This window comes from Micromys minutus, assembly GCF_963924665.1.
Source record: "Micromys minutus genome assembly, chromosome: 1".
In the NCBI taxonomy this organism is placed as follows: domain Eukaryota; kingdom Metazoa; phylum Chordata; class Mammalia; order Rodentia; family Muridae; genus Micromys; species Micromys minutus.
The window spans coordinates 250,806,568-250,823,762 of record NC_137969.1 but is presented as its reverse complement, the minus strand read 5'-3'; the positions used below and the strand labels follow the sequence as shown (position 1 = coordinate 250,823,762).

At 47.4% G+C, this 17,195-nt stretch overlaps 2 protein-coding genes across 5 annotated transcripts in view; one reads left to right on the top strand and one right to left on the bottom strand.

The window, feature by feature from the left end:
• Positions 1-15,177, bottom strand: part of WDR25 (WD repeat domain 25) — a 127,054-nt gene extending 111,877 nt beyond the window's left edge. For 2 of the 3 annotated variants that reach the window (XM_080928074.1, XM_080928076.1), the window contains exons 1-4: positions 14,897-15,177; positions 14,348-14,468; positions 13,081-13,143; positions 11,716-12,520 (exon numbers count right to left, since the gene is read on the bottom strand). In XM_080928074.1, coding sequence (XP_080784200.1) covers positions 11,716-12,492 — 777 coding nt within the window. In that variant the 5' untranslated portion in view covers positions 12,493-12,520; positions 13,081-13,143; positions 14,348-14,468; positions 14,897-15,177. The remainder of the gene's footprint in view (positions 1-11,715; positions 12,521-13,080; positions 13,144-14,347; positions 14,469-14,896) is intronic. The other variant, XM_080928075.1, reaches the window with a different exon arrangement.
• Positions 15,178-16,112: 935 nt separating this feature from the next.
• WARS1 (tryptophanyl-tRNA synthetase 1) overlaps positions 16,113-17,195 on the top strand; it is a 30,999-nt gene continuing 29,916 nt past the window's right edge. The window contains exon 1 of one of the 2 annotated variants that reach the window (XM_080941006.1): positions 16,113-16,188. The gene's annotated coding sequence lies outside the window, so the exon portion shown is untranslated. Of the gene's footprint in view, positions 16,189-16,960; positions 17,090-17,195 lie in introns of those variants that run through there. The other variant, XM_080941007.1, reaches the window with a different exon arrangement.

Below are 17,195 nucleotides of genomic sequence, written 5' to 3'. Positions count from 1 at the left end.
AGTATTATCTGTAACAGCAAAAATTAGAAACCACCTCGGTGTCCAAGGGCGGCTAAGTAAATTACAGTTAATCAACTCGATAGAGCGTCGCAGAACCAGTGAAAATTGACGGCCCTCCAAAGACACAGAGCGGCTGCTAGTGCAGCAGCAGACAGGGCTCTGGGAGGATGTTAAGTGGCAAGCACAGGCTGTTGGAACTGTGTGCTCTCTAAAAAAAGCCCATGTGGAGCAGAAACTGGCAGGAGAGTGGTGCCAGGGTGACCAAGGGCTTAAGCATTCACTGGAAATGGAGGACCATCTTCAGCACCTGGGGGCAGATGGTGGGTTGGAACACCCCATCGTGGTTTGGTCACTTATTTTAGGATTTTATCCAAGCAGAAAGAAGGAACACATCTAGAACAGAACCTAGTCACCTGTCCCAGAGCTGGGTTGGGACACCATTCCTACTAAGTCACTCAGGCCCCCCAAATGAGATTGCAAGCTACTTAAGAGCTCACTTGTCAAACCTTTGGGCTCTCCCACACCACCTCGAACGACTAAGGGCCCGAGGAGCTGCTGACTCTGTACAGGACAGCTACTGATAGCACATCAGCAATGAGAACTGAAGACATTTGAAAATATTTACCAAGTTGTGTAGAATTAGCACTAATCAACCCACCATGCGTTAATATAAATAGCATGTTTCTTATAAGAATAACTAGATTCTTCATAGCAGAAAGAAATTGGTAAGAAGGCATTGTTTATGTTTTGCTGGTGACATTGCTGCCTGACTTAACATAAGACAGCTGGGCTGTCCTATCTGCTGCGGCGGCATTTAATCTGTGCAACAGTGCCTGTCATGAAGCCTCTGGAAAAGTCCATTTACACTCCTGAGAGAATGAGAGTAAAAAAAGGCAAATAACTCCTCAGAGTGATTATGAAAATAGTTTTGACCCGGTGGAAGGGTCTCAAAGACCCCTGGGGTTTCCAGGCCACAGCTTCAGGGTGGTGAGGTGGGTGCATAGCGCAAATGCAGCCTCACTGGATTAACTAAGACTAGATAGAAATTACCCACAAGGCTACACCGTGGCCTCCGGTGGAGATGACGGCCTTTTCGCTCCTTTTCCCCTCTGGTTTCTCTATAGTACTGTGCATTTCTTTTAGGGTCGAAACACATTTCTTTTTTGAGGCAAGATTTGGAAAGCCATGGTGTACCTGTGCCCTGAACAAAGCTGGATGGGAAGGTCACTTTAAGTCATTAGTAGCCAGTGTTGGTGTGGGGAAGCATCACGAAGCAGGGCTGGTGGGGGCGGCAGCACTGCTCCTTAATATGCTGATCGATCCCTGGCACCCAGCACACATTCATCACAGTGCCATGCGGCCTGCCTGGGACCCAGTGATGAGAATTGAAACTGGCTCAAGCTAATCACTGCTAGATGAAGGTCAAATATAGGTGACTATATATCAGCTATCAGGGAATGAGTGGACATGCCACCGCTCAAGCTGCTGGACACTTACAAAGGGAGAAGTTTGTCTGCAGACTTGACTACAAAAGACGCTAGGTTTTCCCTGCTTTAAAAAAAAAATTGATAATGAAATACCAGAACTGGAACACCACCTGGGGGAAGGAGAGGAGGCAGGATATGATGAGGGTCCATACTGTTAGCATGAAAATTGCCTGGAGATGGGAAACGCTAAGACTATGGGAGATGAATGGACAGGAACCCCAATGGCAAACCACTTATTTAGCATTCACAAGGTGCCAGGACTGAGTCTAACCACACTGTCCATATAAATGAACTCATCTGGCCCTCAAACAAGATGTCATTAAATTAGCAGATGTTGGGGGCAGGGGCAGTCATAATTCTATCCCTGTAGAGGACAGGGAGACATAGTCACTGTGCACACAGACATTGGTGTGAGAGCAACAGAAACGAATACTGTGTATCCAGGTACCCAGAAGAGATGTGCTGCTGATGGACGTGAAGGACTGCAGGACAAGAGGGTCAGCAGTGGGCACGACAAACCCGACACCCTTCCTCCTCTGGATCACAAATGACACAGGCTGCAGAGAGTGGAGAGCCCACCCAGGACAGGCTGAAAGAAGCACACACACACACCGGGGACTCAGCCTGCCACCTCAAGGCCCTCTGGCAAGCTCACTGTAGACAAGTGACAGAGGGAAGGATAAGGACCCTGGCTAACAGCGGGGCATTCCCACACTGCTGCGACACCCAAGGTTCTTAGCCCACATAGGAAGGCCACATCAGACTCCTGGACCTGCTTGTCATCAGGGTAAAAGGACAAGAGAAAGATGTGGCAGCTATGTATGGTGGCACTTGTCTACAGTCCCAGCACTCGGGAAGCTGTGACAAAAAGAATGCCATAAGTTCATGCCAAGCTGGACCACTGAATGAATTCTAGACCAGTCTAGGCTGGAGTGAGACCCCATCTCAAGAACAAACAAATAAACAAACAGCAATACTGGAGACAGTCAAGAGAGATACAACCCATCCTCTCTTCTCTTTTCTTCCTGGGAAATTCCAGTAAGACTGAGAGGAACCACTACTAATGAGTGTGTGTGTGTGTGTGTGTGTGTGTGTGTGTGTGTGTGTGTGTGTGTGGTGTGTGAGTGGTGTGTTGGTGTGTACGAGCTTTATTTGAAACAGAGTCTTGACTATGTAACCTAGATTAGCCTCAAACTTCTTTCCTGCCCCCCCCCCCCGCACCCAAATGCTGAAATTACAGGCAAATACCACCCACACCTAGCTACAGGAAAAAGTTCAATCTCAAAGTTTTGTAGTGTGGGTTACAAAAGTCCCAATGGTGTGATTAGAGCCCGGAAGAGAGTGAAGGTCGTGATGTGTCTCAGCTGTCACGTAAGTGGAAGCACTAAGGCTTTTCATTTCTTCCATTTTCTTCTAAAAAATCTGACCGCTTTTACAATGAAGTAAAATAAAATGTAGAACCACCCCCTTTTCTAAGACACCAAGGACCTTATCATCGCCGGGCACTAACAGGCTCCTTTAAGAGTCTTCTATGTCCAAGTTTTAAAAGCAGCAAGAAATAATTCACTAGACTGTCTCAACTCCTAAGTGTGCCAATTTTGCAATCTGCATTTTTCAATTACATTAAAAGCATTTTTCCAAATTGCTCTATTCTCCCCTTAATGACACAGAATGAGATTGGATGAGACTAGCTCCTCGAGGATAGAGCCAGCACCTCCATGCCTGGCACCACTTGCATATGAGCTGTCCTTGGTGCACAAAACTGGTCAAGTTCAACCACAAAGGCTCTCAGAGAGCAGAAAGCACACAGGGTTAGCCACTGTACTGCTTTTAGTCAGCTCGTGTTCTGAGAACTGCAAGCTTGGAAAGTAAAGGGAACCCAAAGTGTCTCGTGCATTGGCCTCAAACTCATCTCGGTTTTCACTAGAGGGAAGAGAGTGTCAGAAACACTTCACCTCCCACGAAAGAAAGTTTCAGCCCAGAAGCTTACAACTCTTCCCAGAGGCTCTGCAGCCTGGCTATCAACACCTAAGCCACTACAGGACAACACAGGGGACTCTCAACCTTCCCAGGAAGGTGAGAGGAAAAGAGAGGAACAAACAAACTCCAGAACTGTGTACCCCGGGCAACTGCCTTCCCCTCCCTTGGTCTCTGCCAAATAAAGGAGGACCAGATGATCTCTCCATGTGCTGGTGTGTGTGCATGTTAACACACACAACAAATTCTCTCCTCGCCTTCACCTAATTACCCTCCATGCACTCACTGTTAATCATTCGCTCCCCAAATACCAGACGCCCACCACCACAACCCACCCCTCCTACCCAGCTGCGCCTCTCATTTCCAACAGATCTGCCTCGTGCTCGGAATAAATTGCCAATCATCTGCATAATGCTCCACAGCTCCTTCCTCCACGCACCAAATCACTTCTCAACCTCATTTCGTAAAAATCCATCAAGAGTAATTCTTTCAAAACTGAACTAAACCCTCGCTGTGGCACTTGGATCCATAAATTCCTTGTCTTTGAATGTGAAATATATCACTTTTTACAAAGCACATCCAAGATACCCTAATATAATCAGATACTAACAATGATAAATCAGCAAGATCCTATAATATATAAAAATGCAAATCCAAGCCACCATGGAAATCATCTCTGCTCCCCCTGCCCCTTAACAGAGCCCAAGTAGTGAGGCTGGAGAGAGCCTGAGCCCATCTGAGAGAAGGGGCTGTTTTTCAACTGGGCATTTCCAGAGGTGGTGGAGGAGAAACAGCCTGGCAGTTTTGCTCAGTCTCTGTAGCCTATCAGCCCCCCATGTTGCCTGCTGTGTAACAGGGAATACGTTACAGCTCCTGTGGTAAAGCGTGTTAAAAGCTGTACCTAGCAGCATGAGATGGACCCGGTGCAGCTGCTGACTCCCTGCTCCCTCATGTGTTCCTGGTCACCACGGCGCTGAGCAAGCACCAGCTGGGGTCACCTGCCTCCGCCACAGAGCCTTCAGCTATCTCTGAAGGCAGCTTGCCTGAGCAAGGCAGCACAGCTCCCTCCTGGGTCTCCTAAGTGGTGAGGTTGCTTCCCAGCACTGCTGAGGCTTGACTTCAGACTCAAGCGACCATCCACCCTCCAGTGGCCAGAGTGAACTCCTGGCAAGTAGGCCAGCCTCAACCGGACCTGGATGGACAAAGCACTCCAAAGAATTGCAAAGGCAGCTCAGTAGCACTGATCTCAGAAACTCTGTGCATTTGAAAGGTATTTATCTCAGGAACACTGAGGATGAAACTCCTTAAAAATCCATATGTACAAAAGCAAACTATGAAGAGGTTCACAAAAGCAGAGCTACATTAAGTCAGAAGACTCTAGCTGAGGCGTTTTTTGCACATTTGTGTTTTAACCAATCAATATGGGTACAAGGGAGGAAATTCTTGCTTATGCCAGAGGCTGGACTAGATCATTTCTTTTCATATCCGTAGCAACAGTCATCGATAGACATTCTCTCTCCTTTACCAGCGACACCTGGGGATCAGAGACCGAGTAATTTTATGCAAAGTCACAGCAGTACTGAGCAGCAGTAGAGACATGCACTGAAGGCCAGCCAGTTTGAGGTTCCATTTACCACACACAGGCCTTCTGCCGAAGCCCGACAGTGCAAAGCCCATCTTCACTACATTAGGCAGCAGAAAAGATGGCATTTATGCACAGTGTGATCGCTGCAGGACTACTTGCTTTAAAATGGACTCCAGAAGCTACAGGAAACAGCACAGAAGAGGCAAGGGCAAGTGTGAGGAAAGAGACCGTCATAAAAATGTTTGCGGACAGTTTTTCAGTAGGGGCTTTGTTTGGGGGAATAGGGATGGAACCCCAGGCCTTCTGCCTGCTAGGCAAGCATTCCACCTCTGAGCTGTACCCCCAGCCCCACAAACAGTACAGAAGACAATCTGATGGAAGGCAAAATAGCACATGAGCAGCTGGCCTGTGTCAATACATGGGATGCAGCAGCCAAGCCAGGGTGGCCTAGTGATGAAGAATGACCAAGGCAGTGCCAACAGTGATATCTCTTTTCTCCTTGGTATCTCATTTATCTGAGCCACCAAAGCTTCCCCAATCAGCATCAGTTTGGCTTTTTAAAAATATGGTACGAAGCTTGTTGTTTGTTATTGAGGAAAAATCTAGAACAAATAAAGCAAATTAACAACATGCAGGTCACATGCTTTATGTAGGACCTGCCTGTGTAAAACTTGTCCCCCACAGCAGAAAGCACGCTGATGCAGCAGAGTCCCCTGAGGGGCCTGGCACAGCCCCTGCATGGACAGACACGGGGCTGGCTGTGTTTGCCTTTTTCCCTCAGAAAAGGCATCAAAGGCTGAATTCTACCTTTGCATGCAGTGGGTGTTCAAACATGCAGAGCCCAGCGAGTTCACCGAGAAATGAAAAGAGCATAAAAGGTGTGTGTGCTGGGATTCCAGCCATGAAAGCCTGGAGGCTCACAGAGGAGTGCAGAAGGGTCAGCGCCTGAGACAAGAGAGCAGCGGTGCAGGCCTGTGACTCAGTGTTTTCTTTTACTTAATTGCTTTGGCTGTAAATTTTTCAAAACTAATATAAGCACATTTTACAGCTCACAGAACATTTAGAGCATATTAAAATACATATCTTTCCACCGTAATGTGCCTGGTTGAAATTTTTGCCTCCAAAGCTGAGCTTTAAGGCAATGAAAGACTGGCACTCTGCACTCTTCCTGTCAGTCAGATGCATGGAGCTGTTTTGCTCCAGAGCTGAGAAAAATCATCTCCGTAAATGTTACAGTGAGTCAAGGAAGCTTAGATGGGCAAAAGATAGTAAGTCATACTGTGTCCCCTTGAGCAGAGCAAGATTTCTGTACATACACACAAACCCTCCTAAAGCAAAGCAGTGAAATACAGAAAATACCTTTAAATCTTCATTAATCACTTAACATGTCTCAAATTTCATGCCAGATGCTACAGAGAATATAAAACTGAATCTGGTGTGGCTTCTGTCTTCACAACGCTTACAAAGCCTGTTGAACACCTCAGATCCAGTGAGCCACCACAGGCAGGAAAGGTCCTAGCCCAGAGTTCACATCCTAAGCACCAGCAGCCAGGTCAGGAAGACCAAGCACATACGTAATACCTCCACCTCACAAGAATACTGGGCTTGCTTTAGAACTACAGACATCTCTGATGTCAGTCGGGAAGAGAAAAGCAGCCACACATACCAACCTGCAGGCCAAGGGCAGGACTTCCCATCCTCAGGTGCCCTCCTGAGCCCTCCATGCCCTAAGCCATCACCTTACCACAGCTTCTTGGTCCCCACTATCCATTCTGCATTCTGAATTTACTCAGAGTCCCACTTACACAAAAGGCATTTTCCAAACAACCCTAATCACTAAAACTGTGAAACATCTTATTAAAGCCTCTACTCGGGTTCACCTCTGGCTTCTAGAAGCCTGAATTTTCATGAACTGTCAGTGGGAAGATCAGGAGACTCTGATCCCAGCAGGCATGGTCAGTACTGACACAGCTCAGCTGCAGCAAGTGTTGTTGTCCAAGGCCATTCCTTGGGTGTACTGAGGAATGAGACAGGAGGGTAGGGACACTCCCTGAAGCTTCCTAGCAGCCAAGGAGTCTCAAACTAGCATCATCACCTCCAGCCCACAAGCCTCCTGGGACAGGCCACACATCAGCATCCCACACACAACCCTAAAGTCAGGCTTCTCTTCTTCATCCCAGGCAGGCCAACTGCGACCTCTTCTGGCCGTGAAGTGTCATGCCAGTCCTGGCACACTTTTCTTCACCACACCCAGAGCCAAAGTGCCAACTCACACTGTCTTTTAAAAACCATCATGGAGTATGGTGACACTTGCCTTTATCTTGGCACTCTGAAGGCAGAGACAGGCAGGTCTTTGTGAGTTCAAGGCCAGCTTGGTCTACATAATGAGTAACAAGGCAGCCAGAGCTACCTACTGAGATAAAAAGTGACTCTTAAAAAAAAAAAAAAAAAACCTTTGGAGTGAGCAAAATAGCTCATCAAGTAAAGGCACTTGCCACCAAGCCCAACCCCCAGAAGTGTCATAGTGGAAGGAGAAATGGCTCTCCAAAGTTGTCCTCTGACCTCCATCATGTACCATAGCACGAATGTGCCCCAACACAAACACACATACAATAATTAAGTAAACAATTAAAAAAAAATAAAGTCATCATGGTCAACCTGAAAAGTGCCTGCTTTACAAGCAGGAGGATGGGAATTCAATCCCCAGAACTCATGTGAAAAGGCACAGTCATATAATCCTGTAAACTCATGTGAAAAGGCTAGGCACCATCATATAATCCTGTGATCCCAAACAAAGGGAAACAGAGGCAAGCAAGGCCTTGGGACATGCCAACTGGCCAACCTAATCTATCTCAAAAAGAACAACTAAGGAACAATATCCAAGAATGCCCTCTGTCCTACACACACACACACACACACACACACACACACACACACAATCATCATGGGGGCATGAATATAATTTAGTGGTAGTGTTTACCTTTATGCACAAAGACCTAAACTCAAGCCCCCAGCAAAACAAAAACAAACAGCAGCAAGGATACTTAGAGTATCTGTTCAGGTAACTGAAGTCTCTTGTCAGCAATGACCCAGGATAGCCAAGCTGTTCAGTTCTGTCAATGGGGCCTACATGTAAAGACCCACTGCACTGGGCTCCGGTCCACCTCTTCCCATCAGTGTACAGCTAGTTGTCAGGCAGGTAGGCAGACACCCATGAGACACACCTGATCTCTCTTTGAAACATTATCATAGGTTCAAGGCTAGATAGCCAGGGCAACCCCTCCCACCTTCTTGCTCCCTTGTGTTCCCCAAATGTGCAGGCAGTGCTCCCCTCTCTCTAGTAGCCTAGAGAAAGGACTGTAGTGCCCACTCTAGAGCCACAGCTAAGTTTCCACCAGGAGCCAGGAGCACACAATACTGTGGACACAGCTCATGTAGGTATTTGTGCTATACTAGAGAACCCTCAGACCTTGCCAAGGGCACAAAGTATCAAGAGAGCCCACCTACTATAAAGCAAACCCCTCCACCCTGTGAGCATTGCCCCACCCTTAGTCCTGAAGGGCTGGAGAAGGAGCCCGGGCTATATATAGGCTCATCTCAAAGGCAGGGATCTTGACATTCAAACATTGGACAGTGCACAGGGAAGTGTGGGAAGAGGGAAGGCTAAATGTAAACAGAGCTTGTCGAGGGTCCCAACAGGAATGACATGACCCATCTGGCTCGATGTAGCTCTTGCTCCTGGCACGCTGCCCAATCTAAGACCACAGAATAGATAAACACTGTTCAGTGGTCCTATTCTGAGCTGGGTCTTGACTGTTCACTAGAAACTGGCCAAGCAAGAAGCAAAGGAGAAGGGACCTAGAGAAGATAGGACAAAAGAGGGGGGAAAAAATCCAGCAATCAGGTGAGCTCTCAATGACAAGGGCTGTCCTGTGTACTCCAGAGCCAGCCAGACACTGCCAGGAGCCTGGGCCCGATTGAAACCTCAGACAGGCCTCATGCCCTGCTGGCCTCTATACATCAGGTTCTCAGGACTCTGGATCAGTTCAGGAATGTCATGAGCCAGACCACTGAACACCCCTCACATAGATTACACAGCCCAATACCACAGAAGCACCAAAGCCTGGCTCAAAGACCTGAACAGAACACATCAGCCTTGTTAGAGCCAAACAGGAGTTTCTGCATAGTCTGTAAATGTCTAGCCAGAACCACCACCCACAGACATAGCTCACTTCTATGCACTGGGGTTTTCCCCTCTTCCCTTGAGAAAATGCCTCCTGGTACTGGTAGGTTAGGACTCAAAACATAATCTACAGACAAAGAACTCAGATAAGTGGTTTTGAGAATGCCCAGAACAGAGCAGAGACCAACATGAACTCCTACAGGGTCTAGCTCTACAATACATGTTTCGGGTTTTGGGGGAGGGATTTGTAGTTGGGTGTGTTCACAGGTATACATGCATGTTCAGGTGCTCATGTGTTTATGTGAGCATGCATGTGAATGTCACAGGACAACTTTAACTGTTTCTTATTTATTTCTGTTTCACAATTTCCATTTCACATACATTGATGTTTTGATTGCATATATTGTTTGTCTATGTGGAGGTGTTGGATCCCCTAGAACTGGAGCTACAGACTGCTGTGATCTGCCATGCAACTGCTAGGATTTGAACCTTGGTCCTCTGGAAGAGCAGCCAGTGCTTTTAGCCACTGATCTGCTCATCACTCCAGCCCCCAAATGTTGTTCTTCAGGCATTGTGCTGGATAGTTTTATGTCAACTTTACATCAACTTGACACAAGCTAGAGTCATCTAAAAGCAAGGAACCTCAACAGAATAAACACCTCCATAAGGTCCAGCTGTAAGCAACCCCGTAGGGCATTTTCTTAATTAGTAATTGATGTGGGAAGGCCTAGCCAATTGAGGGTAGGCCATCCTTGGCTTGGTGGTTCTGGGTTCTATAAGAAAGCAGGCTAAGCAAGTCATGTGAAGCAAGCCAGTAAGCAGCATCCCTCCATGGCCTCTGGATGAGCTGCTGCCTCGTTTCCTGCCCTGTTTGAGTTCCTGTCCAGACTCCCTTCAATGATGGACTATGATCTACAAGTGGGAGCCAAATAACCCTTTCCTCCCCAACTTGCTTCTGGTATTTTATCAAAGCAATAGTAACCCTAACTAGGACAGGCACCAGCCTTGTTTTTTAAGACCGAGTCTCTCACCAGCCTGTATTTCATTATATAAACTAAGCTAGCTGACCAGAGAACCCAAAGGACTGACCTCTCCACCTAGCTAGACCAGGTTTACAAGTAGGTACCCATCTTTTTTCGGGGAGTGGTTGAGACAGGGTTTCTCTGTATAACAAGTCCTGGCTGTTTTGGACTTATTCTGTAGACCAAGCTGGCCTCCAGCTCAAAGAGATCCCCAGCCTCTGCCTCCTGAGTGCTGGGATTAAAGGCCTGAGCCACCAGGCACTGCTCACCCACCTACCTTTTTTATGTGTATCCTGAGAATCAAGTTCAGTGATTACAAGCACTTTACACGCTTTTGAAAACACATTTCTCGAGAGATCATGTGACACAGGCATAAGTGTCCTTTGCACAGACATCAGACTCAGAGGGAAACCCACTTAGGCCAGAGGCCAGCTACCCTATGCAGGCTGTTGGAAGCCATGCTCTTGCAAGGAGAAGCAAGAAGAAACATCTCGGCTTATTAGCAAAAGACTAGAAGACAGTATTCAATGCTGGGAGCACAGGAAAGATGTGACTGTACCACTCTGTATGTGGAACAGGGATGGATTGTTTGCTCCAGACATCCCAGGCTCCTTTACTCTGCTGGCTGTAAACTGCAGTTAAGTGTCTTTCATCCCAGAACTTAGAAAGCAGATCTCTTTGCCTTTGAGGCCAATCTGGTCTATAAAGTGAGTTCCAGGCCAGGGCTTAAGGCAGGACTAGCCACACACAATAAGAGCCTGTCTTTAAAAAACAACAAACAAACAAAAACCACCCTGCATCCCCCTGAAAATTTCTCTGACGAAAGGCAATAGCACCTCTCTCTCTCTCTCATAGGAACCATAAACCTTTTATGAGAGCCTGAACTACTGCTTTGGGGGACCCTCTATAAATAAATACCAGGCTCTGGCAAGGGAATATGTAGGTAGCAATATGCAGTGTAGTTCATAGGATGTGCTACTAAAGGTGACAAATGAACTATAGCATACTTGAGTTAAAATAATGTATGCATGCTGAGCAGTATTGGTGCAGCCTTTAATCCCAATGGAGCAGGAGGATCTCTGTACGTTTGAGACCAATCTAGTCTACTACAGAGCAAGTTCCAGGACAGCCAGGGCTACACAGAGAAACCCTGTCTTGAAATTACAATATATATGTATTAATATCAAATGAAGTAAAATGTTTACCATCTGGTCATAATTTATTTAACAGTGTAGTGCTATGGTAAGGCAGCATTGGGAAAGAAAGGAATGAAGCAGGAAAGACCAAAGATCTGAAGCTTAGCACAGAGAACTCTCTCTCCAGTGTACCAAAGAGAACTACAGAAATTTCCAAAGGGAGTGTGTAGCCTGTGCCCACCCACTACCTACCTAACTCCAATCAGTAAAGCATCCCAATAGCTTATGCCTAAGAGCCTCTGGAAGTTGTTTTCCCCCATCTTACCTTAAAGGTTTTGTCCATGGAAGCAGAGAGAAGCATATGGCTCCTACAAAGGACTGGACACCACTGAATGCTGTTGACCGGGCCCCTGTGGCCTCGCAGGTGGAAAAGCACTTTCTTGGGGACCGTAGTCTCTCTGTACTGACTGTTCAGATATGGCTGGATGAACTCAGACACTGTGGGAGCCACGAAGAGTGGGGTTGGGGAACACCCTGCAGGGGATCCTGGAGGCTCTACATCTTTGCCCCCACCTGCTTCTGGATTCAGAGCTTGCAGCTGCCTCAGTCTCTTGGGGATGTAGGGAAGCACACAGTCCTCACCCCTTTTCCTCTGAGAAGAGCTGGCATTTCCAGCAGTGCTTTCAAACTTGCTTTGAGCTTGAGAAGGTCTGAAGGCATCCAGGGCAGGTTTTAGTGGCTTAAGGCAGACAGCTGCTAGAGGCACATGGCTGACCGGAGCTCGGTTCATCCACAAAGAAGGAAGAGGAGGCTCACTGGTGGGGATGGTAGTATCAGGTTCCTTTGAGGGCCACTGTAGCCTCTGGCTGGGACAGGACCCCGGGCCACTCCTCCAGAGCCGAGCCAGTGGCACTTCATAAGAAGTGTTCCCTGTGCACTGTGCCCCCTCTTTGGTCACGCCCACTGTGCTAGATGCAAACCCCATCCCAGAAGGTCTGCTCATACCAGAGGTGCCACACATCTGACCTGCAGCATCCCCACTTCTGGCTGGGTCAGCCTCGGACTCGGAGTCGGAATCATCATACGCCACCAGCGAGGCCATATGGTCACACAAAGGTGACTTCCTAGAACTAAGCAAGATCAAGAGTCAGCAACTATGAATATGTAAATATTTCTGCACTTCAGAGCAGGATGTCCCCTTGAAAGATACAGCCATCAAACTCCACAAGCACAAACACATAAAGAACAAAAGAGGATTTCAGATACTTCAACATAAAGAAATTAGTTTGTGCAGGAGAGGTAGCTCAGTGATCAACAGTATGCACTATTCTTCCAGAGAATCCAAAGTCAGTCCACCGGCCTACCTCAGGCAACTCACAACCACAGGTAGCCCTAGTTCCTGAGGATCCAACACCCTGTTCTGACCTCCATGACTACCCACACTCATGTGTACATGCCCACACACTAACAACATATGAATACACATAATTAAAAATAGAAAACATGCTCTTGCTCTCCCCTCTTGCTCTCTCTCCCCATCACCCCCCACCCCACGTGCTCATGGCCGGCCTCTACTTCTCTTCTCCTCTTCTCTCTCTGACCCTATTACCCCCTTAACTCCTCTCCCCATACCCTGAATAAACTCTATTCCATACTAAAAAAAAAAAAATAGAAAAAATAGAAAACATACCTTTTTTAAAAGGAAAAACTAAAAAATATATGATGTGTGGGCCAGCAGTTTGATCCCCGGAACCTACATGGTGGAAAGAGAAAATCAACTCATGAAAATTGTCCCCTGGCCTCAACATGTGTGCCTTGACAAGCATGCCATCACCAAGCCATATATACAAAGTTAAAAAAACAAAAGAAAAAGAAAAAGAAAAGGATGTTTGGTAAGATATGTATGTACCCTAATTTAAACATTACATAATATATAAAAACCCAAGAAATAATAAAAAATAAATGTATTTTCCATTAAGTAGACATAATTCATTATAACATCTGTGTGTGTGTGTGTGTGTGTGTGTGTGTGTGTGTGTGTGTGTTGAGATAGGGTTTCTCTATATAGCCCTGGCTGTCCTAGAATTTTCTCTGTAGACCAACTCACCTCAAACTCACCAAGATCCATCTGCCTCTGTCTCCTGGGTTCTGAGATTAAAGACATGGGCTGCCACTACCTGGCTGAACATATAATTTTTTAAATGAGAACTATGGGGCTGGGGTTAAAGCTCACTGAGAACTCTTGCTAACACATGCAAGGTTCTGGGTTTGCCCCTCAGCACTGCAAAGCAGAAGAGAAGAAGCAGGAGGAAGAAGAAAAAAAAGCAACAATGTCCTAGGTATGGTAGCACCCACTTTGAACCTACCACTTATGAAGCTGAGGCAGGAGGATAATGATTTCAAGGCCACTCTCGGATACACAGCAAGACCCTGTCTTTAAAAACAAGCAACTTCAGCCTGGTGGTGGAGGTGCACACCTATAACCCCGCACTCAGGAGGCAGAGGCAGTTGGAGGCCAGTTTGATCTTCGGAGTGAGTTCAAGGACAGCCAGGACTACAGGGAGAAACTGTCTCGGAAAACAAAACAAAAACAAACAGATATAACCGCTTCTGGAAAAGTAGAGCAGCAGCAGATCCATCTGGCATGCACAAAGCCCAGGATCTACCCAACAGTAAGAGCAATTCTAGTCATGGCATCCAAATTTGTTTGTTTCACCACAAATGCATAGGTTCACACGGTACTGAATTTCCTTTTAGAAATTTTTCTGGGATTTCTGGGCATTCACAAACTTCTATCAGCTAATCTGTTCTCAGTAAGAAGTGCTAAGCAAATCACAGCCAGCAGAGGGCAAAGAGGGACAGAGTGCAAGCCCAGACCGTGGACCAGCTATTCCGGCTTCTTTTTTATACTTGTGTGTTTGCTATGAGTGTATGCATGCCTGTGGGAATGTGCAAACCTGTTCTCCTACATACAAGGAGGCCGAAGATGGAGTCTGTGCTGTTTCAATTTCCGTATATTCGAGGCATGGTCTCCCAGGCTGGTCTTAGTCCAGTCTTCCTGTCTCTGCCTTCTGAGTGCTGGGATTACAAATATATAACACAATGTACGGTCACACACTGGACTTCAACATCCTACTCAAAGCCTTCCACACCTGTCCCCTACTGGCACTGTTCATCTAAGAACCCCACTGCCATACAAGTCATCCAAGGCCTGTCATTATCATTCCTACCACAGCTGGATCCAGGCAGGTAACAATGTCCACATTTAGAGTCATCTTCTAAAAAGGACTTCTAAAACCAGCCATCCACTCTCCAACCAAACTAAGATCCCACTGAAGACTAATTGCACACAGATAGAACCATGCTCTGCAAATAATATGATCTCTACATGCTCAGCAGGAGTCTGAGGCCAAATGGAACCCATCAGATCCCCCACCACCATACTATATAGAACTCAGTCACAGCCTGAATTTTCAGCTACACAGTTATCTGTAGGGTAGACTCACAGAAGAGGCCTATAGCAGATCCGAGGACAGTGTGGCCCATCAGCTTCACAGGGAATAGAAAATGAATGACAGCAGGAGACTGGTCATCTGATGTACTGTACAACTCATAGATGTCATTCATTCACTCAACATCTGCCACAGTAGGCAAAACAGTAAACGATGCCCTTCACTCAGCACACTCACAAGCCGCAGGAAGACAAACACATCCCCCACTCCACTGTGAACCAGAAGATGTCATGGACCTGTGAACTCAAAGGAAAAGGGTACAGGACAGCTGGGCCCAAGACTGCATCTTTTTATGAAGCTGAGCCAGGCCTCAGAGAGACCAGACCAGCGTGACACTCTGGAGAAGTTAAGGGAATTAATGTGATCACAATACTGAGACGAAAACAGAACCAGTGCCAATTAAGAGGAGTCAAGGGTGAATCAAGAAAACACGCATGAATAAAAAAGGCTGAGAGAGATGCACACAGTTTGGGAGATGATGGTTGCCAAAAATTGACATGGGAAAAAGGGGTGTGGTAAATCCGAGAGGAAGAGGCTAATTGGGGGAAAAGAGAACTGAGGAATTAAAAATACTAAAAAAGCTAAAGGGCGCACAATTACGTGGAGGCAGGGTGTCCTGTGTGTTTTGTTCACTGTCCAAGAACCCTCAATCTAGATGAATTTGTAGACCTCAAGCTGATGGGACAGGGAGGGAGCTGAGGAAATTAAGACAGAATTTTCCCGTTCAACAAACGGGTCCTAGTTTTCTATTCTGTGTTAGACACTATGATGGATCTGATGTGGGCAGAAATTAAAACACGGATCTTGCCCCAGAGGCCACCGGAGACCTGATGGGAAACAAAAACCAGACACAGGTTTTGAAGTATGAAGTTAGCCAAGCTGTCAACACTAATGGGTAAAGAGTTCAGAGCACAGTACCCTACGATGAACGGGAAGAAAAGGAAGGCGAGAGGCGAAATGAGCTCCGCGCTAAGAAGCGGGAAGCACGCGGCCGCCAGGTCCCGGCCCCCTCCCACCAGGGCCCGCAGCTCACCACACACCCGGAAGCGCTTGGTACACCCCTACACGGGTCCGGCCAGCACTGGGGCTGCCCAGTCGTGTTCCACCACGACGCCGGGAACCTCAGCCAATCAGAAATGGGCTCTGCTCCGCCCCTGGCTGGACAGCCAATGGCGGCATGGCGGGACAGGAAGTTGTTCCAGCCGGCTGGGGTTTCCACGGACGCCCAGGAGGTACCGGTGGTTGAACCAGCGGTGCTGACTGGTGGGGCCGAACGGGGGCCGCCGGTAAGTGAGGAGAGAGTGGTCACTGCGCCGGGAGGGAGGGAGGGATGCCGAGGTGTCGCCGGGACCTTGGGCTGGCGCCCGAACGCCGAGCCTTGAGGGTCCAACTCGGAACCGGGCTCTCTGGCCTCTGGGCACCAGCACCACGAGGGACCGGGAGACTGTGGCGGTGCCGCCCACCCAGGCTGTCATCGTTTCCTGGGCTTTGCCCTGTAGGGTCGCCAGCAGTCCCCTCCACGAAGTGTTTGTAAAGTTCCTGGTGCCCATTTCATAGGTGAGGAATCCGAGAGAGAAGCAAAGAAGGAACGCTACTTGCCCACGGTTTCTTAGCAAGCTTATGTCCAACATTAAAAGCTGGTGCTCACTGACCTCGGAGTTCCTATCTTTCCGCTGCAGTGCACCACTTCAGAGTAGGAACGCCTCAGGGAATGTACATTGTGATCTGCCCGCCCCATTTGTCACTACACTACACACAATTGCAATGATGCTGGGGATATGGGGGCGGGAAAGGAAAAGGGTGGGGAGGTCATATGGCGGTCAACCTGAAGAAAGGGACAGCTGATGCAATGACAAGTAACTCAGAACTCTTGAGAGTTTGATTGGCCTCAGTCTCCTCCCACAACCTAACTAGCTAGCCACTGGCTGTACTTGCTCATGAAGGAAGCTGGTCAAGTGGCTAAAATGTTTCTGAGAACCTAAGTGGTTTCTAGGAAACCCCTCAATAAGTGAAACTGAAAGAGTATGGCAAAGCAGGAAAGAAAAACAATAGACCCTTAAAAAAAAAGAAAGAAGAAAGAAACTGAAAGGGGAAAAGAGAGAGTATTAAAGACCTCCACCCTGGGCTGGACATTCTCATATGCTCAACTTTCCAGTGTGATCAGGACCCTTGGACTACACAGCCAGGGTACGTATTGCCTTCTTGGCTAGGCTCACAGCTTGTTTGCTGCTGTTCTAGTGGTTTGGTTTGCTTTCCCTACCTTATATGAAAGTGTTGAAGACTTGAGAAGTAC